We start from the raw sequence: 21,923 nt of genomic DNA on the forward strand, positions 1-21,923 counted from the left end.
AACGTTGAGAATTCTACAGATGGAGGTTTTCTTAAAAAATACACAAATGTTTTACAACTAAAGAGTACTGACATCATGTTTTCTTCAACGGCGAATTGTCACAGAGATGATGGATGACACACCAGAAACTGAAGAAAAGCAAGAACTTGCTTCTGATCAGCATAGTTTAAGATCATAATCTGATGCAACATTAATTTAACAGTATCTATCTTTGCTGGTGCTAGCTGGTTTTGCCTCCCTTAATTTGTCATTGCCAAAGCTTACCACATTCTTGCTTATCACAGAAAATGGTAGGTAACACAATGCAAACTCAGAGGTATCTGACTTGATTTTCTTATCACTGTGATGTAAAATAAAAACCCAATAAACCCAGTGTTTCCTAAATGATGATCTAGTAATACATTCCACAAGACACTTTGATTTTCAAAATTTTCCCTTGCTGAGGTTAGATATTAAAATAGCAATAAATACTACTACTAAAACTGCAAATTAATGGTTTTCTAAGAGACATACTGTGAGAGGATGTTCAAGGGTGGATATGTTTAGGAAAATATGCAGCCCTTAGTGGAGCTGAAACCCCAGTCCTAAACTAACCGATGCCAGGCACCCACAGCAGCAAAACAATGAGTGGGAGAAAGGAGTGCAGAGTCTGCTCCAACACACTATTGATTTGCTCTGAAATTATGTGAACTATTACTGTTGAATTCATTATTAGAAATGATGATTTTTATCGGAGAATTAGATGCTGTAAGAAGGCTCCATTAATGTAAAATGGATTCTGCATGCACTCTTCAAAGCTCCCTCAAATGTGAAATTTCCTCCGTTATTTCATTTGACAGAAAATTACTGCTTCTGTATCAAATTTTTCTTCTGTTTACTGAGGTGGAACTTGAGTCTCAGTCTAGTACAATTAATAGGAACACTCCAACTCCTGCCTTCAAAGTGCAGTATGAAGCACACTATTTATACTCTTTTTCCTTTTTAAAAATCACATCAATAAACAGATTTTCTTTCGAATATGTTGCATTGTACTCTGGGATGCATGAAAAATATTTGAAAGAGTAAGTTTACTCAAATATATATATATACTGATTGCATTGCATCCCAAAGGCAATATTTGGCTCCTAGTGCCAAAGGATCAAAGAGAGATGATGCACATATTTTTTTTCTAGTAAGATAATGTTTCAAATTCTTTAATTTTGCTGTGAAAAGAGCAGCACAGGGAACCTGCTGCCTCTGCTCCATGTGTCCTGCTCACTCTGAAGCTACAGATGGATTCTGCCACGTGAGTGAGACTGAAGCAGTCACTGCACATTCATGCTGTGCACTGTTCATTACGCTGCCGTGTACCAAACAGAGCTGCTTAGTTCATAGATCAGAGTGCCATTTAAGGTGAGCCTGGAATCATTCTTGGTGGCAAAAGTGAAGCCATCTAAAGGCAAGACAAAATTTTCCTGGAATCTTTCCTCCAGCCTTCAAAACATGTATCTGTCTTTGCCTTTATTCTCATCAATGAGGAATTTAAAGTCATAGACTCATTACTCTTAAATGTCACTGCCTCTGAAAAATGCAAATAGAGGGAACAAATCGGCTCCATGTTTCAAGCAGTCAGAGTCTCTGAACATGAGGCTTTTTCAGTCTGTCTTTGGGAGCAGGCTTGACAGGGTTTCCTGAAAGCTGCCTGTTTTGCTTCTCTACTCCTATAATCCACAGTTGCACAACCTATATGGGTTAATTGAATGGCACACAGATAACAGCGAGATCTACCATGCTGCTTAAATAACAATACAGTAAAACCAGGCACGACTGCAGTAAGGACCAAAAAGAGAAGATGGCAGGAACAGAGAATACGTTTGTCTATGAAAATCAGGGCATCTATACTCTAAGGCATCTTAAGGTAAAACTCTCAACATCTTTTCTGCCTTTCCTCCAAGCAAAGATGAGCTGGAGGAGGTCAGAGCAATTTACCTGACTCAGACTGCTAGCAGACAAAATAGGTCACAGTAGTTTCTTCAGCAATTATAAAAGGCTTCTTTAGCTAATGAAGTGGCTGAGACACAGAAAAACAAAGACCTCAGCAGAGAGATCAGAAAAAAATTCAGAAAGCACAGGGGGTTAAAGCTGATGTTTTGAAGCTTAGAGCTGTGCTTCAGGACTTTCCTATTCCAGGCGGACACAGATTGCCCAGCAAAGGACAAGGGCAGCAGTGTTTATGAACTGGATTTACTCTCTGCAAAGTTTGCTGCCAGCAATAATCAGTCATAAGCAGCAGTATTTTGAAACACTACTGCTGAGTCATGCAGATTTGTGATGATATTTATCTCCATACAACTTCATAAGAAGCTGCCAGAAATTCAAGGAACTTATATTTGCAGTATATATTTGTGAAAATAAGCTTTGATAGAATATCCATCCACATTACTGAAGGAGACAAATTCGTGCCTTTTCTCATACATAAAGTTATTTCAATTAACTACTTTTCCAGACTTCCTGTCAAATTCTGGACTGTGAACTTCCCTCATACTGATACTTTACTCCTTCTCTCTTTCATTTATTTTACCACTTCAAGTAGAAAAAACCTTAAAAGATTGGAAAAATTACACCAAAAATTGTGATTAAAATTCCTTCATTTCCTTGGATTCAGTACAGCTGTGGTGAAGTGAGAATATAAGTTAATTTATGGAAGCAAGATTGTCTTGCATCAATTTTAATGTTCTGTAGGCAGCTGCCTTTTCCAAAGACCACAAATTCCTCACACAAGTGGGGAACACCGAGCACCCTCATTTGCAAAATGTTGATCAGTCCTATCAGCATCTTTCAAGAAGTTACCATACTGTTACCTAGAAGGCAGTGACTTCCATGCCATGGGACGTAAGTTTCTGACAGTAAATTATACAAATTGCAGACAATATTTTGTACTCAAAGACCTGTACTACTTCGACATGAAGCTAAATCATTAGCATGTTTACCTCCCTGTCCTGCCTAAAAGCTTGTAAATTGTGTCACCCACTTTCACACCGGTAAATTGCTGCTGAATTTACTCCTGCTCCACTGTGCTGGGACAAGTAGATGGTAAGTAAGCAGGAGGACCAAATCATGTGCACAACACTAGCCATGAGGATGTGAATTTCCAGGATCAGATTTCTGAATAGCAACTCCTGCAGCTTCCCACTGTGGTGGCCATGCAAGTTCTACACCTCCAGGCACTTGTACTTATCTTTTGACCTCTCCTTGCACAGCCCCATGGATGATCTGCATGAAGGCTGGCTTTTTAGGACTACACACTGCACTGAAAATTACCTTACAAGCAGGGCTCAGCAGGGAGGTTTTTTCTGCACACTAGAGACAATAACAAAATTATCTCCTGTCAGTCAGTCAGTCAGTCAGTCAGTCCCTGGCTGGAACTTACACACTCATGGACAGCTTCAGAGAGTAGACAGGCCTGTCTTTCAAAGGTATAAAGTTAGTGTGAGGTTTTGTGCATAGGAGGGATTGGGTAGAAGAATCCCATAAATCCCAAGTATATATTTGATATACTTGACTTTTTGCAGTGTAAATTTGGCTGTTATATTTGGTTTTTGACCTGGTCTCCCAAAATATTCATCCTAGACAGCCAACACCCACACCCACACAAGCAGGTAAGTGCCTACCACCCAGCAGATGCTAATTCTTGTCCCTTAAGTGACATGTGGGACAGCTGGGGGAGGTAGCTATGGTCACCACAGTGAAAGTGGTGATGCAGGGTGTGAGGGCAGACACGAGGAGGAAGAAAGTTAAAATTACTGCTGTGGGAAAGAGTGAGGATAGGGGACACATTTGCAATATGGGTTTCTGCTGCTTCTAGTGTAGCATACAACTTGTGCTTGGTGCTCAGTATAACCTGGATGACAGAAGAGTTTGATTCCAGCTGAATCCCTCACCTGTAATTTGTGATAACAGTGTGTGTCTACAAGGCAAGACATCTGTCAACAAATGTAGAAGTTGTGTTAGCCTGTGGCAGATATGACATAAATCCAGAATCCCTCTGCATGAATATTCTCAAGGAGACATCTGGGCTCACAGAAGTTAGACAAAGGTCATCCTGCAAGTTCTAGCATGGACACACAATGAGATTTTAAATAAAATGTTTCTTACCAACAATCATATGGTTGCAGACATCACAGAAGGTTGGTTTTTTGAAGATGTGCTCCTGGAAGATGTGAGTCTTGCTGTTTTCTGGCAGCTGTTGGGCTCTGGTGGGTGAAGATGCCTGGCTGTCTGAGTTGGGGAGCTGCCCAGTGCTTGTGCTCACCTCAGGCATCAAGTCTACTTGCAGTTTCACATCACTATTAGTCCTCTGGAAGAAATTGTCTGCACTTTTACTCCGCAAGCTTTTAGTCTTGAAGGAGAGGGATCGTTTCAGTTTCTGCAGCTGCAACAAATAAAACAATTATAATTACTATTTTTTTTTTCTACTCTAAAAGTAAGGCAAGGCTCCTGGTTTTGGGGTGTGTTGTTGCCAAGCAAACCTGGGAGCTACTGTCAGACCTTAAACCACCTGAACAATAAAACTGACTTTAACATTTAACCAGCAATTTCTGAGCAAAGAAAACAGATCCCAATCAGAAAACAACCTACCCTACATATGTTTTCTGATGGACAATAAACTTGATAGTCCTAATGAATGCTTCTTTTGGTCTTTATTTGCAGGTACAACAGCAAAGAAGCATTGCTGAAAGTTGTAGGCATGGGAGAATACACCCTTTGTATTCAAGCATGAGGGAACTTAGAGCATTATTCATCCTCTAAGAGTACATAATCAGTCAGTAAAGCCATTGGAGGAATACCTGTTAAATGGTGGTACATGACAAGTGAATTCAGTGAATATATTTTACATACTTAAAGTTCTTGAATTTGGCAGAAACAAAGATTATATGCATTTTTTATTATATATATTTTAGATTATATGCATTTGATTAGCTTTGACTAAGAAATTCTACTTTTATTTATTTTTTTAAGGACAGAAGTCTTAACAGCAGTAAGAGTGTAATTAGCTGGCCAGTTGATAGTTAATGCATTAATTAATACTAGCTAACACACATTCACATATGTTCTTGTATGTTGTATTGTGTGTTGATTGTCAGACTATAAAGCACCACAATAAGGCATTACTAAATTAGAGCTGTTAACTCAAACTCTTTATATGTAAATGCTCTTGTGCCATATCAGTCATCGTCTAATTTTTCATTCTCTTCCCCAGTTTTGTATAAGGCTGAGAGGGGTTCTGGATGAGTCACTGACGTGATTAGGAAATTAGCCACACAAATTTGTGGGTTTGTCAGCTCCAACATCCCACAAGGAGAGGCCAGGTAAAAGGAACTCCAGCTCTGAGTCTGCTTTGTGTTTGCCCTCTGTGAAGTGCAATAATTCTGTATCACCTTTCACTCAGCATTATTCAAACCACTGCAAAATTATTTCAATCACCGCTGCTATTCTCTGGGTGACTGTGATGTAACAACTGAAATTTTCCATGCCGCTCAGGCTGTCTGTGGTAACCAGCAGGAATGGTTTATATTAGAAACTGTTTATGTTAGAAGCAATGATTATTTGGAATCATAATTCACACTAATATAAAGGGAGGGAGTTTACATGCTTTCCCAAAAAAAGCATAGAAGTGGTACGTCACACTGACTTAGCAGCCTCAGAGTACTTGCTCTCCCTAGATTCTGCTCCTTATCCATCTGTTTTCTTTGTGATGTGGCTGACAGCACGCTGTTGGAGAGGAGAGTCAAGACACTCTGGGGGAAAGCCTCTCTTCCACCTTCAGAAGCAAGAAGCTTGCTCCTGGAGAGGGAGACACCAGCTTTCTCCCCAGTGTTTCACAATAAAACCCCAGAGTCAAATAAATGGACAAGGAGCTGCTGTTGGCTCCAGTTAACAGTGTTTGATTTGCTACATGGAAGCAAACTCCATTCTACTTCCTGAGCTGTTCCTTCGCAATGGCTTTGGGTGTAGGGAGGCATCCAAACCTGGGGCCCATCTCACATGCACCTCTCTCCACCCACAACTCACTCTGGGTTCAGAGGAGGAGCCCTGGATCCAAAGGAAGGAAATACCTATTTGCAAGAAACTCTCAGTCTGGAGGGGAATGTGAAAATAAGAGCAATTAAGTAATTAAATGCCAACTATGTTGTAAGTGCAGTTTATGGTTTCTGATGCTCTTTCAGCTGAAGCCCAAGCCACAGACTGATTGAGTCTAAAACTCACTGTAAACTGCACCATCAGAATGTGAGATCTTCCCTCTTCCTCTTGGATGTTAAGTTACCAGCTCTTTAAATCACTGAGGTTAGTCAGTTCTGAGATTACTTCATCTCCCCAGTGACAGCCAGGAACTCAGCAATAATTCACCTTCTTGCTCCTGAAACATTCCTCACTGAAGTTAGACCTAATTAGTGTAGCAAAACACAGAGAATTACAACACCACAAGGTGACTGAAATGGCTTCCATTGTTGATTTTCCATCCATTTCTACAGTGCCACATGAAGCTAACTAAATTTCAAAATGCTGTTCCTGCCAGAGACGGAAACCTAAGCTGTGCAATACAGTATTTGTTTTATCATGAAACAACAGTCCTGCTAGTTTGGATAATGTATGCAGTACATTTTAAGAAGCTTGCATTTACTATCCTTATCCCATTCTCCTGCACACAGCCATTTAGCAGCTGAGGGATCTACCAGCATCTTTTCTTCCCCCAAGCAGAAAAGTCAAGTTTTCAAAAAAAAGAATAGTCCAGCATTCAGGCTATACCTGCCCAAACTCATGGATAAACACTAATGAGCATGAAACTATGTATTCTGTGCATTCCCTCCCAGAATGTTCAGAAGACACATACCCAAGAATGAGTTGAGCAAGTCACCTTCACATATTTGGGAGGCACCTCTGCAGCTCTGCAAACTGGCAGCCCTTTCTGAAACTCACTGAGAACCATCCTGGGTTCATGTGGTTAAATAATTCCCAGACAAGATGGATATCCCTTTCATTAGCCAAAATACAGATTTCATGCCCATTTGCATTTAGACTGGAAGACACCTGCATGTTTGGCTTCTGTTGCATAGCTAATACACCAGTGGAAGTCTGGGACTATTACATCCCAAATAGGTTATATGCCTAGAGAAGTGACTCGGAGAAAATTAAGAATATTGGCAAAATCTAGCATTTTGTGCAGCTAATTACACACTTTTACTGTTAAAAATACCTCTCAGATCAGCAGGTTTTATGCCCTTGATGCGTAAGAGAGAACATACAGAGCCACAGAAGATTGGCATCAGGTTTTAAGATCAGATCCAACTTTCCTTTCTCATATTAGACTCATGAGAGAATTTGAAATAGGGCAATGGTATGTGATTGTTTACTTAGGAAAAGTTGGCCCAAGCGAGGGCAAGGGCTGGTTGTTATACATATTGTATAAACTATAAAACCATAAAAGCTTAAGTAATTATTAGACTGCACTTGTGTAAGCATCACTTCCCTTACTTAAATATCACCATCTCCTCATTTTGAAATTTGCTGTGGATTATCCCCATTCTTTTATTGCCAGATTTCAAATGTAATTAAATACAGGTATGTAATATATGTCTGATTTTGGTCTGCTATAAACTGAGTTAAAGCACTTGGGATGCCACAGCTGCTATAACATTCGCCTGAGGTGGGAATCATGTCTTTTAATAGAGAGGAACATAAGCAAATTTTATTATTTATGCTTTATTTCTGTAGAGTGAATTAGTCCAAAGTTAAACCTTATGAAGAAACATTACAAAACTTTGTGAAAAAACTCTGTAGCTAGTGTTGTGCTACACTCAATACTTCAATTCTTCAGTGAAAAATCATGTATTGAAACTGAAACAACCGCTAAATCAAGCACAAGAAGGTTTTAAGAAACATATTTGAAATAAATCTCCTAAGACTTTCACATTTTCTCCATTGTGAGCAAGGCTATAATTTAGCTTTCATTTAAATAAAAACAACATTCCCAAAAGCACAGGAGGTTTTCTAGACTTGTGGTAGCATCATGAGACTTCACAATGTTGACACTTCAGAAACATTAGCCCTTCATATTAAAGCCAGGGTGTTCCTGTGGTCTGAAATTAGAGTAAGGGGAAAATCTTTGTTTCTAGTTAAAAGCTTTTTATCAGTCACACATATTCACAGTGACTGCACATACTAACCCCAAAGGCAAGGCAGAGATAAGAGCAATAGCTCAACCTCAGAGCTTGATTAACCTTTTTTTTCCTGTATCTTGCAGCACAATCTCAATTTTCCTCCAAGTCACTGAATGTTCAAGCTTCAAGGGATCAGAAAGCTCTGTTATCAGCACTCCTCCATTCCTAATTCCCTTATACTACAACTCTTTAGCTGCTGTAAGCAGAAAACAGAAGGCAGTAAAAGAACAGCTACTCAAATTCATTGCTAGTGCTAGCTACGTGCCACTGCTTTTGCTGTGAATGGAAACTGCACCTGTCCTCACCAGGACTTTATTTGATGCAATTGTTGGAAGCACCCAGTGCTTTTCTACAATTTGCATTTAAGAAGTTCCCATGAAAATCGGAAAGATGTGATTTGAGCTGTTCCATAATCCTTAGCTATGCAATTACAAAGATAGGTGTCCACCCTGCAGAGTACTTTATTCAGGCTCCTAAGTGCTTCCTGGTATCTAGGAACAATTTTCCTCTTGATTCTTCAGCTTGCCTACATTAGCAGTCAGCTCAGTAGAAGTGGATGGGAAGAACGAAGCAGGGTCTGCTGGGCCCCCAGCGTGCACACATCAGGTGATTTCCCAGCACCCTTGGTCTTGTTGCCCACTTGGTCACTGCTAGCCATCCTTTCCAGCAGCAGAGGCTCCTGGGCAGTGTGGGGCCTATGGGGAGATTGTTTGTACATTTCCACTCTTAACTGTTTTCCAGGAGAAATGAATAAATGAGTCCTACTTATCAACCCTAATTCACTGACTCACCATATAACCAAGCCCTTATTTTCAGATATCAGGTGTTTGCTATATTGCTACTGGACTAGCAATAAACAACAACAACAAAAAAAAATATTGCTTGCTCTTCTTTAGCCTTTTCTTTACCCTGGTGTAACAGTATCATTAGATCCACTACAAGTAATTCAGGGTATTAACGGAGCTGGAATGAGCCATCAAGCCAGTTTGAATCCTGCAAGCCTTATAAAATGTAGCTATTTTGTTTAGTATGCAGCCTAAAAATGCTCTGTCAACAGATTTAACTCTGCTGTGAGATAAACATCCACCTTCTGTAAGGAACCATTTTTTCCTCCTTGCAGCTCCTTAGAGCAAATTTCCAAATAATCTGACTCTCAATATATGACATTTTTATAAAAGAACATTGTTATAAAAGAAGGACTTAACACACATGGCTCAGATGATGTTGTGTAGGTTTGCTAGAGAGAATGTCAGGTACACGGGCTATTACAGAAAGGGATTCAGACCAAAAGCATTTCAAATAAGGGAGAGAACAAAGACTTGATGAATGGCATCTCCTCTACTGAGTACAGTCCATTTTCTGGGTCAAGGAACATACAATTTGTATTAGCAACTCTCTGAACATACTTCAGTTGTTTACTTGCATTGTTGAAGGACTGGATGTTACCAGGGTGTGAGCTACCCTGGTGGCATTTCTGGGCTCCAGCTAGCTGTGCTGATCTAGGGCCAACAGGGAACCAGCTCAAAAAGGAGTGCTTACTTTTTGTGTGTATGAAGGCTAATGATTTTCTTCTTAAAACTGAGAGCAAGTGATTTTTGAGGACAGACAAGAGCAGGTTTTTTACAAATTTTGAGTTGAAAATGCTCTGCCTTGACATTTTAATGAGCAAAAATAAGATTATAACATGCCTAAAGGCAGTATGCAGTTTCATAAACAATATGTGTTTGCCTGCTGATGAGAGGAGTACCATGTCTTATAACATTAACAAGATAAAAGGATATTTCTAATACTTAAGGGGTTGTATTGTTTATTGGCAAAGCACCCATGATAAAACTTGCAAGCAAAGCCAATTTCTTTTCTACCATCTTCTTTCTAAATAATAAATAGTCAAAGTACTCTGCTAGTACAATTAGCTAAACTGACTTCAATTGTAGATGATTTATACAGTCTGAGAATCTGACCCTATCATGAAGATGTGTTTGCTCTAGCCAGCTCTCTTGGAAGCTGTATCCTTTTAATCCACTACAGACAAAGAGGGAGTGTTCATTATTGAAGAATCTGCTACGTATTATATTTGTATTTTCCCAAACAGATTGCATAGCTGTTGTTAGAACAAATATGTTTGTTAGTGTTGTAAAAAGTAAGTAAGTCAAACTTTCTGCTTGAATACTGTACTGAAATAGTCAAACAGGAGCCATTTTTTGTAATACCTACCAATAATATTATTAGTGATTCATTGGTACCTTCAGCTACTCTCTTTGGCTCTCGCAGCTCTCTGATTGTCATCCTTAGATTCTCCTCCCTTTCTTCTATTATTTTTTTAAATCCACTCACAGATTCTCAGACCTGTTTAGAATATAAACCTTTCTAGGCAGGGCTCTTTCTGTGGTTTTGTTTCACACATAGAGTCCTAAACTACAATGAAATGCTCTGATTGACATGACAGAGCGTAGCAGCAAAAATCCTTGAAAGAGCATCAGGGTTTGAAAGCATGAAATCTGAAGGGATGCCCAGGTGTCACTACCCTCACAAATGTCTGTGTGAATCCCATGTCCTCAGCCCTCTCCTGATGTACTACATCTTTGCCAGCTGTGCATTTGCATCTCTAGTTGGCAGACCTCTGAATTATCAAGAGGTCAGCCTCCACATATAGCCAAACAGGCAGTTTGCTTAGCAGAGCTGTTCATTCTCTGTGACTCTGGTTTGATTTAAACCAAGATAAAAATTCACCTGGTGCTCATCAGTTGCTCCTGCACTTGGTTTGAACTTATCCTGCATTTTAATGTGTGTCATCTTCTAACCCTTCAAGGAACCAGGACCGGCAAATATGTGAGGTAAACATGAAATAAAGTACATGAAGTTTTAAGGCCTGAAAATATGAAAAGTCTCCTATGTGATCTGAATTCCTTTATATATCTTCAAAATTCAGCATCACATATGATCGAATAAAGTAATGCAGTCCAGTGAGTGATAGATTTGAGGAAACACAATTTATTAAGTGTATCAATTGACATCAAATCTCAGGGAAATCCTTTTATCTCTCTATTATGTTTAGAACTTTCTACTTAGTCCTAAGGCATAAAAAGTGTAGACACTCTATTAGATTTTTTGTAATTGTGAGTTACCCTGCTAAATTATATTTTCATTGTAACTTCAACAGACTCACAGTAATTAAAAAAGTTTAAAATAGCTTATAAAAAGGAGGAAACATATGCAAAATAAATACTTGCATGAATGAAAGTGAAGAAAAATGCAAGACTTTTTTTTTTTTTCAAAAACGGAGTATAATTCACACCCAAACTCTCAAATTTTATATCTAACATAATTTTGCTTTTGTGTTTTTGAACGGCTCTATTTTGATATATTCCTTTGATTTCTTTTAACCAAGCAGTATTAGAAAGAGTAATCTAGAAAGAAAAGAGTGCATATTACATTATCTTAATGAGGTCTAGTGTCTATCATTATTTCTTCAAACTTCCTAACAGGTTTGATTCAAGTTTATTTTTTGTGGGGATAATGCTTGTAATAACTCAATCATGGTTTGCATTCAGACTGCTTCTAGCAGAGAATCTTTCTCAAATTTGCAGTATTTCAAAATAACAAGTATTTCAAAATAAAAAGTCACAGTGTCTTTCAGAGAATCTGTACTGGAGCTTTCTGAAGTTTGTAATCTAATTGACAAAAATCAGATTAACAGTCCCAAAAGAAGATCTACTGAGTTCACCATGTTGAGCTCACTGATCATCAGTTCTCCATCCTTTGTCAGCATGTGCATAAAACAAAACAATTTGCAAATCAAATGACAGAACACTTCAGTCATTATCAAATATCAGGGCTGCAAAATATTTTATCTCTTTGATCTCCCCTGCTGCCTCGCCTAACAGAAGACAGGCTGCTTCTCTCAGGAGCAAAGGCTACAAATCCTGTAGCTATATCCAGGGTTCTATTCTCCCTGCTGCTAAATAACTGTTTCCACATGGGTGGCATCAGCTGCAGGACATCCTTTAGAATTCAGGTTATGAAAGGTGTCTGGTGCAGACCTTTATGTAGCTCCCTTTCATGGTCTGACAATAGAACCATCTCAAAATTTTCCCCCTGAAATCAAAACAAAAGCTCATGAAGAAAGCAAGAGATAGTTAGGAATAGTCCTTCAATTAAAAAAAAAAAAATTTAAAAAATCAGCCTGTACTTTCAATTTCAAGAAAGGTAGGTGTTTACAACATCTTGTTTTGTACTTTGGGGTCCACCTCAGGCACCTGGTTGCTAAGCAGCCAGTCATCTCCATACTTTGTCTCTATCAGGATGTTGTTATCTCTTGCCTCTGGATGTAGAAGGCATTTTGACTGTTATCTCTGAGGTCCCTTCTGGGAATCCCATATTTTGCATCTCTTTTTGGATAGTTCTTTTCCATTTCAGCTTCTAAATGGTAAATTTAGAGCTCTTTGGTAACTCCTGATTCAGTCATTTATTAATCTTTGCTGTGGTGGATGTGGCACAATGAAATTTGGAGATTAAAAGGCTGGATTTCAGAGTGATTTTAATCCAGGAAGCCCTGCTGAGGTGAAAGAAGCTACACTGGTAACTACCTGCTGAGAGTCTTCCAGACTGATAATAACAGGACCTGAGTTTTGTTTCTTTTCCTTCTTATGAATAATCTGGAGCAAATGTGATTGTGAATGCAAGATTAATCATCCTTGACTGTATCTCATGTCTGTACCTCTATGAAATGTGCACTTCCCCTGTTGATTTCTACCTCAGTACGGCACCCTTGGACCTCCAAAAAAAAAAAAAACAAAAGCCCAAAACAACAGTGTTCTGCTAAAAAATACTGCCCACAGCAATAGTTTCCACTAATATATTTTATCGATTTTCTTTTCTTTTTTTTCTTTTATTTTTGTTAACAGACCTGGTTTATAATACTTTAAATAGTAGTTTATCTCTTGAAACAAATATGGAAACACATTTCGCAGAGAGGCTAACTGAGGGCAAATTAACATGAACACCACAACCCACATACTGAATTATCACATTTGTGTCATCTTAAAACAAAAAAGAAGTCCAAGACCTGCTGGGAGTTGTTACAGTTAATACTCTGTCAGTGTTTCCACTCTTACTTCTGGGGCTCAAAACTTACACTGTTAAAATTGCTTTGCAATGAAAACATGTAAGTGCTCAGCTCTACAACAAAGTAATTGTCACTGGGCCAAATCCTAAAGGTCTTTGCTTACTGCTAACTCCCACTGGCTTCAGTGAGCATGTATCCTGAGTAAAAGCTCAGGGTTTGGATGGCTTATTGGAGGGTTTTTTTGTTGTCTGTATGTTTTGAAATAAAACTTTTAAAATGTTTTATACTGTGCATTAAAATGAAAGGATTTCTGCATGCAGCATGAAAAAACACTTGGCCACATTTGATATTCTGTTACCCAGCCGACTTTATCTGACTTTTCAATTCCCTCATCTTTTTCTTAAACTACTCTTTTCTAAACTGTGCTGCTCCACAACCAATTATAGATAGATCTAGGTGACATTATTCTTCTGCTTCTCCTGTCCTTCCTGGACAATTGTATCAATTCATATTTTGTGTGAATATATTCTGTCCAATTCTTGCCTAGCTACTGTGCTTTAACTTTGAGATGATATTATTTTGTTTTTCAGTCAAAGAAAGAGCTAGAACACAATGCGAGAGTTTGAGTGCTGTATGGCCTATTGGCTTAAAAGAAGCCCACAAGCCAATATTTTGTCTTACATGGTCTCACAGGTTTTTTCACTCTTTTCCTTGTTGCCTGGTCACAAACAGGGATTCAGATCCAAATTTTACAACTTGTTTTCATGTTTCCATTTCAAACCCTTCTCTGTGAGAGATGGCATAGGAACTTACATTTTACAGAATATTAGCAGTCTTTGTTGGTTCCCTTCCAATTTTTCTTTTTCCATGGTTCCCTTCCTCTTCTTGCGCATAGTTTTGCAATCTGGTACCAAATTTGCTGCCTTCTATCTTCCTTTTGCCCCTGCCTAAGACTAACAATGTCTCATCATGTGAACACTGCTACTTGCCAGCCAGGACATTTGGGCACCCTGGCAGTGGCGGCTCAGACACCACAAATCTGACAGGATCCATACGGTCCTGGTGCACATTGCTGCCCTGAAACCACTCTGGCATGAAGTCCTGGATCTGGGGGCAGAGCTGATAGCACACAAGGAGCAAAGCTAGTTAATCCTCTGGGCTTCTCCATGTTTTACCTGGGCTCCTACAGGGTGTCCTTCATCTTGTATTTTCAGTTCTTAAGTCCTGTAGCAGCTACCACATACCTAACAAATGCTGCGTCAACTAAAATTTTTTTCTACCTTGATAACATTTTCCTTGTCATTTGTTCTGCATCCATTTATCTTACTGTCCACCATGACAAAAATATGTTTATTTTCAGATCCAGTCCAGATCTGGTACATTTTCCATTAAAGCTCTTCTCAAAGTGCAACTTACAGTATGCATTTATCCTTTTAAACAAATCTACTGTAGTAGCTCTCTAATATTCAAAAAGCATTTCCAGAATTTTTTTTGGGAAAACTATGCTTGTAGTACCAGTTTCCAATGAATCTGATACTGCTACAGAAAGTTTCCATCTAACTCTGTCTTTTGTCTTTTTGTCATGACTTTTTAGTTATGCCAAGCAAAAACTGCATTCAATGTCCTACATAAAGAATAGGACAATTCTCCACATGGAATATCTGTTTAACTTGGTGATGATATTGTCATGCAGATGACACACAGTTACTTGGCACTTCATGGAGACATTTGAAGGCCTAAACACTGCTTCAAAAAGTTGACAATGTAAACACGTATATTTGGAGATGTTAATTAGCAGGAGTTGTTAAGTTTGAGATTTATGATCTATCTTTGACTCCTTTCGCCTCAGGCTGTTCCATTTCTTTTGTATTTTTTTCTAAACCTCCAAGATGCTGAACATATCTTCAGCCAGCTACTGTTTCAAGATCAACCCTGCAACACAAAACCATTTTATTTTTATCCTCACCAGCTGCACAATTTTCCTTCTCAAATTACCTCTATCAAAATTTCAAGATTATAATGACTGAACTGTAAAAATGTGGTTTCATACTGAGATAGCTGGTTTTGTATAAAAAGATGGTTACATACAGGATGCCATATGTAGAAAAGTAGAGAAATAAGACTATAACCCTTTCCAAAGAACTACATTTTTTTCTGACTATTAAGACTTTTTTTAAAGTTCCTCAAAACTCTCTAAAGTTAAACTGTTGCTAATGAAATCCTGCACATAAACATCTAATAACTGTAGTAATATTTTTGAAAAAAAATCTTGTACGATGTTGTGTTCACCTAATAAATGAAGCTTCTTAATTTTGGTGTTGCAAGAGAAAAGAGCTGTTGTCATTGACATAAATTACCAATTATTTAATTTAATAAGAGTTATTGCTTTGATAGGAGATTCAGGGAACCAGTAAAACTGTGATGCCTTGTCTGACAAAAGTAATATCTGTGACTTCAAGAGGAGCAGCATATTGCGTGGGGCTGCATGAGGGATTCAGGCAGGCAGGAAAGCAGGGACATAGAAGGAAGAAAAAAGGAAAGTCAAGTTAAGAGAAAGAGTTTTAAAGAATGTGAATATGAATCCTATGAAAGTGGGGGGTTTTTCCACTAAGAACTTCCTTTGTCTCATCTATTCTACTGTTATAGTAGGTGCAATTCTTGAATTCTTGATAGCTGAGTAACACTGACTTATAAGGCATGTGAAATATTACAGCAGAAATACACTTACTGTCTACCGCTGAAGTAAAAAACAAGGGCAGTGCTAAACTCTGAGATTTATATCAATTTTCTCCCATCAGCTGCATTTTTTAAACACAGCAGAGGCTATGTGTGGGACTGTACTGGAGAGATATTAACTCATGAAAAGGAGATTTTTTTTTTCTAGAATTCAGCAGCTGCTAGTAAAGATAAAATGACATTACCTCTATTGCTACTTTGGGAATATTGTGTTTATTACAGTGTGTTCCCTACAATGCCAGAAAAAAAATAGGCTAGCTTTCTCATCTTGTTTAAAAAAGAACTGATGCTTTTTTGACTGGACTGAGTGGCTACTTCTTATGGCCAGCATCTAGTCATGGGTGCATTCTCCTCTGAGGAAAATTACTCTATACAGATTTTTCCTTTAAGGTTTGACTGTAATTTTTTTGGACCTTTATGAAATGTTTTTAATTTTTCTACATTCTAACAGGATTCAGGTAGGTCTATTACAGCTGTTGGCATTCATGTTAGCTTTGATAATCTCTAAGAAAGATGTCCAGAGCATTTTTCTTGGATGCCAGGTAGGTACTGCTAAAAAAAGCCAGTCCTGTTGAAGGGCAGAATTGCAGTCTGAAGAAGTCTGTGGGAACCTAAGCTTCTGGGGAAGGCAGGAGCTGAAAAGATTTTTCAGCAGCTCTGCACTTGAAAAGGGCTGTTTTGAATAGCACTGGTCCTCAGTTACCTACCCCAAAAGGAGGTGACAAGATGGGGAAACTAGGAAAAGGGCTTTATTTCTTCTCCATAAGGAGAAGAAATATGTTTTGTATTGCCTCATTGTTCAGGTTTTAAATGTGCGTATAGTTTCCTGCATAGACATATAAAGAGACAATGAGGTTACCTCAAGGGATAAATAGGTATCCACACACGAGAAACAGGCCATGTAAAACTAGAATATGTGAGGAAATTAAATGGAAGTTAAGGCTTTCTTCTATGAATAATGCAAGTACAGCTTGAGTATAGCTGAAAGGGAAAGTACAAACTGTGGGGTTTACTTTTTTTCCAAGCGTACTTATAGCCTGAGCGTCAGCATCCACACAGTGTTTATGAAAGGTCCTTTTCCCTAACAGAAGAACCACCATCCATTTTCTTAACAGAAATATCTAAACTTGGCTAAGCCTGGAAACATGGAAGTTTCTCCTGTAAAGACTCATTGTATCAGAGAGCCTGGTCATGGTTTAGTGCGAGAATAGGAACAGAGAAGGAAGAGAGAATCATTGAAAGGCAGAGCGTGAGTGGGCGAGGTAGCACAAAAGTTAACTGTTTCCCTGGATCTTTAATGGTCAGGAGGATGAAATCCATTTGTCATTATAACCAGCTACAGGAGGTAGATCTAACTGCTGTGAACCTGCCAAAGACTCCTGCATGCCCATACTTTGTGAAACTGATTCATCTTGTGGCTACAGCTTAACAGCAGCACTTCACATTCTGAAGCCTAGATAGGCTCACATTTTTCTCTCTTTTTCTCACAGGTGCATAACTTTCCATTATAGGACTGTCTGCAAACAGCAGTTTCGCTTAGCAAAAAATTTTCAAAGTTTGAATGATTTTGTTCCACGTTGGCATAAAAAACCAAAAACCAACTGCAGCTTTTCAGAATGTCTTTTAGGGACCTGTGGGCAGGAGAGGGAAAAGTCAGACAGACTAGCCATGCAGGGGAACAGACAGCTGACCAGTCTTTGTAGGCAAGGTTCAAGACCTCACTCTGACAGAATCTCGGTGGTGGTCACCTTACTTAAATTTGAGCTTTTAACTCAGCTGTACCTGCCTACCCTGGTCAATGGAAAAAAGATTTCTGCTCAGAGAGGCTAATTTAGATCACACAAAGCAGGCTTTTCCTCTAAGTCACCTTTAATAAAACAGTTTTGGTCTGTGTTCCATTTATAACAGAGGAGGACTGAACTACTAACTTACCTGCCTATAGATGGTCTCTAATTACAGGTGAGGCTGTACAATGTAACCTGGGATGCATTTTTTTTTCCTCCTCTTTTTTCTGGAAATTTCACTTGCAATCAGGGAAAGCACCTTAGCAAAAGTTTACACAATTAAGAATCTGAACAAATCCTCAGGACCAGATGTTTTGACATTGAAAAATAAGCAGTAAGTGCTTTTTTTTTAAAAGCACTCCAGAAGCATGCATTTCACTGGAATGCTCGTTATCAGAAATATTTGGCAAATCATTACAAGTCACCTTATGTTTATTCGTAAATTATTCCTTAATGAGATAATTTAAATTGAAAGATGTTGTGTGAACATAAGTAAGAAATTATCTAATACCACTTATGAAAAATATAAATAAGTACACTAAGAGATACAACAAAAATTGTATATGCCAGGTCCTTGAGTTGACTGATACTAGCTGATAAGAGTAAGTGCATTTTAAAAATGCATTTGAGCCTGAAACCTCTTAACAACTGGATTCTCAGTGTAACTGCACAGCAGTCAGGGACACTGACAGGTTTACCATGCTGAATGTTTTGTTTACTTGTGAGCATAGAGATGCCCGGTCCAGGGCTGTTTCTCACTGTATGCAGAGAGGCAAGAGAGGCTGGGTCAGGGCTTTTAGACTCTCATTTCAGTCGCAAGTTATTTTGATTTTGGGTACCACAGAATTTAAACTGGCAGGGAAAACACTGGCAAATCAATGATGAATAGTACACCTATATAAGTGATGTTTTAGAAGGTGACTTGTTTGTATCACACTAGAAATCTGGCCCTTTTTTGACAAAAGCTGATGTCTCCCTTCACTATGAATGGGCAATTTTTGCAAAAAAAAAAAAAAAAAAAAAAGAATTTGAATACTGAGGTAGCAGACATTTGTCTGTAAGACCATATTTAACAGTATTTGCTATAACAGTCTATCAGGTTGACTTTGCCCTCTCACCTGTAGCTGTGCCTCCAAAGCATACATTTCTTTGTCTTACTATGACCAAAAAAACTCTAAATGCAGATTTGAATAGCTCTATGAATACCAGTTTATAGTAATTTTTCTCCTTTCTTAGTTAAGCCTAATCATCAGTTACTGTAGGTCAGCTTCATTTTCCTTTTCTGTTCAGAATACTAGACTGCTAAAATGATCTTTATTAATAAGCAGTGCATGTGTTGCGTTTTAATAAAGCTTTTAAATGGCACTCAGAGATGGAGCATATTATGTCTACAAAAAAGAAAAGCATTAAAGTTGTTGCTGTTACTTGCCTAAAGGACTGCAATTCCATATTGAACTTACAGCCTCCTGTGGCTGGGAAAGACCTCTGTCTCACAATTATTCATGCTATGGTATTTTTAACACCACTGCAGCCCCTAAACAGTAGCACTTTCACTTGACAGTACTTAGCAAACCACTCTCATCACTTAAAAACAGGTCAGCTAAGAAATACTGAACTGTCAGGGAGAAAAATTCCATGAGTCTCTAGTAATGTGAGACTACAGACATGAAACTAATTTTATTTTAATAAATAAGAAAATGGGCAAGCTATTTGTCACATTTAACTGCTGATGTCAGAGACACAAGAAATCTGTTTTTCAGACATCCATTGTAAATATATTTTACAGGGTTCCTGAGTTAAATTCCCTGACAAGGAGCATTTACTCTCTCAATTGGCCTACTGAATCAAAGGGAGTTTCCTCCAACAGAGGCATATGTCAAAGGAAAACAAATTCAAATTATTTCAATCACTCACACATAGATTTCTCATTTTCACAGCTGGTCCTCTTTGCTAATGAACATGCAACGTTTGCTTATGCTTCAGCACTTTCCTGGGAAGTGCTTATTTAACACTGAATGACTTCTTGCCTATGCAACTGGAAGTTGTGCAGGACTGAGTACTGTGTTAAGAATATTCAACTCACGCTCACATCTGGAAGCCTAGTCCTCTGCCTGACAAACATGAGTGTAAATTTATCAAATATGCAATCTTATACCTATCAGGAGTATGCAGCAATGGGTCCTAGGCAGTACGTGAAATCCCTGTCATACAAAGAATTACAGTTTTCTATCAAGTAGTTACAACTTACTTGCATTTAAATAAAGTGCACAGGAAAAATGAACATCTAAGCCATGTTTTGGATTTCAAAAATCCAAAACTGATGTGCTCCATTATCCTGAAGAAATTTCAGGCGTTCAGCACTCTCAGATACTTAGAGGCGTATTTTAGACCGCATCACTCTTTGGAGTGTGACACAGAAGGACCCGAACTTTTAACTGTAGGAAGTTATGGATGTCTCAGCAGTGGTCTGGAAAGCAGCAGAGCTGTCTTGAATGTGCTTGGATGTGTAAAAGACATATAATGTCTCCAAAGCTGCTACTACTAATACTAATTCTATGAAATGATGATAAATAAAAAGACTCTGTGAATGTGTGCTCTTGGAAAACTGCATGAAAATAGTTACCTCAAAAAGTAAATTTGGACTAAGAAAAGAGTCCCCCCTTCTTGTGGGGAAGGGAACAAGAGAAAGAAAAAAAAGTAAAACAGACACTGTGGAAATAAAACTGGACCTTTCAAGCACAGTTCCTAAAGTAAAAGGATATTAATTGTCAAGAAAAGCTGAGTGAATCCTTTGAAAATGTATTTTAGCAGATGTCAATGGACAGATTTGGGCTAGGGAAAGAAACAGAAGAAAAAGGCTGTGGTACAGTAAGGACAGGATAAAAGGCTGGTTTGGACCTTCAGCAAGCAGTTCAGCATACCTTCTTCCCAGAGCCATGATCCTGGGGAAAAACAACAGGAACAATAGGAAAGAGATTACAGAAATTTATGGCACAACATTAAAAAAGAATGTGTCTGTTGAGGTGAAAGGGAGAAAATAAACTAGTTAAGCTCTGTTATAAAATTTTACTTTGAAAGTCTAGAAACAAATTTCCTTAACAAGCTTTATGAAGACAGAAATGATGTAAAGTGAAATGGAGGTCTCTGTTGAGAGGCAGAAAATGTGATCCCAGCAAATACAGATTTGTAAATCTGACCTCAACAAAATTTGACAAAACCAAATCAAAATGAAACAATAAAAAAAGAGAAATCCTCCTAGATCAGTTGTAATGAATAAGATGAACAATTTTCTAGACAATTTTCTAGAAAATGTATTAAGTCAAAGGTAGACTATCTATTTGGATTTCATTTAAATTATTGAATATGCTGCTGAAAGGGAATCTATTCGTGAAAAGATAAAAGAAGGAAAGTTGTAAATAAGTTTCATGGAAAGTTCAGTGGGATATGGATACTGTTGAAAGGAGAGGTTGAGGGTTATTGGTGGAGTTCTTCAAAGAACAGCACTTTTAGGGTCAATATTCCTCTCTCTACTTTTATTACTGGATTTTTTGCAAAGATTACGCAGGTCATAAGGCCATTTCCCTCTGGCACTGTTGAGGAATACATTTAGCACAGACAGCTCCGTGTGCAGCTGCAGACTGAGCTCTGGGTGGCAGGACCTTGCATAACAAAGGTTATGGGGACCTGTGGCGCAGTGACCAGAGACATGGCAGGAGCCACACGGCAGGAGCTGAGGACTCCAGGCTTTCCCAGGCTTACCTGTAAAGCTGTAAACCCTCACGGTTTCCCTGGTTTGGGGTCCCTCCTTGGAGGCAACCGCCTCAAGCTTTTATTCTGCTATTGCACCTTGATTAAATTGTTTTAAGGATCAAAATGTCTGAGAATGGGCTATAGGAAATCTGGGGTCAAGTGGGTAAGGAAACCTGATGTGACTGTGTGAGTGTGGCATGTGAAGCTGGGAAGAGGCCTTGGTCCCAGCTTGGGTGGTCCGAGAGGGACTGTACCAGAGTGGCTCATGGATGGTCAGATGGGGAAGCTTCTTTAACTTGAGGTGGGAAGCATTGTCATGTATGGGGAGGCCTGGATCTTGAGGGATGAAGTCAGGGAAATAGGATAAAGTTCAGCCCTGGAAATGCAAAC

General features: G+C 38.6%; 1 protein-coding gene across 1 annotated transcript in view; it reads right to left on the reverse strand.

Moving 5' to 3' along the window:
• Positions 1-21,923, reverse strand: part of STAC (SH3 and cysteine rich domain) — a 72,980-nt gene that overhangs the window by 45,033 nt on the left and 6,024 nt on the right. The window contains exon 2 of the mRNA XM_041466835.1: positions 4,135-4,411. Within this exon, the coding sequence (XP_041322769.1) occupies positions 4,135-4,411 (277 nt within the window). The remainder of the gene's footprint in view (positions 1-4,134; positions 4,412-21,923) is intronic.

The sequence above is a fragment of the Pyrgilauda ruficollis genome, unplaced genomic scaffold (genome assembly GCF_017590135.1).
Source record: "Pyrgilauda ruficollis isolate IOZ18807 unplaced genomic scaffold, ASM1759013v1 scaffold2, whole genome shotgun sequence".
NCBI classification, from domain to species: domain Eukaryota; kingdom Metazoa; phylum Chordata; class Aves; order Passeriformes; family Passeridae; genus Pyrgilauda; species Pyrgilauda ruficollis.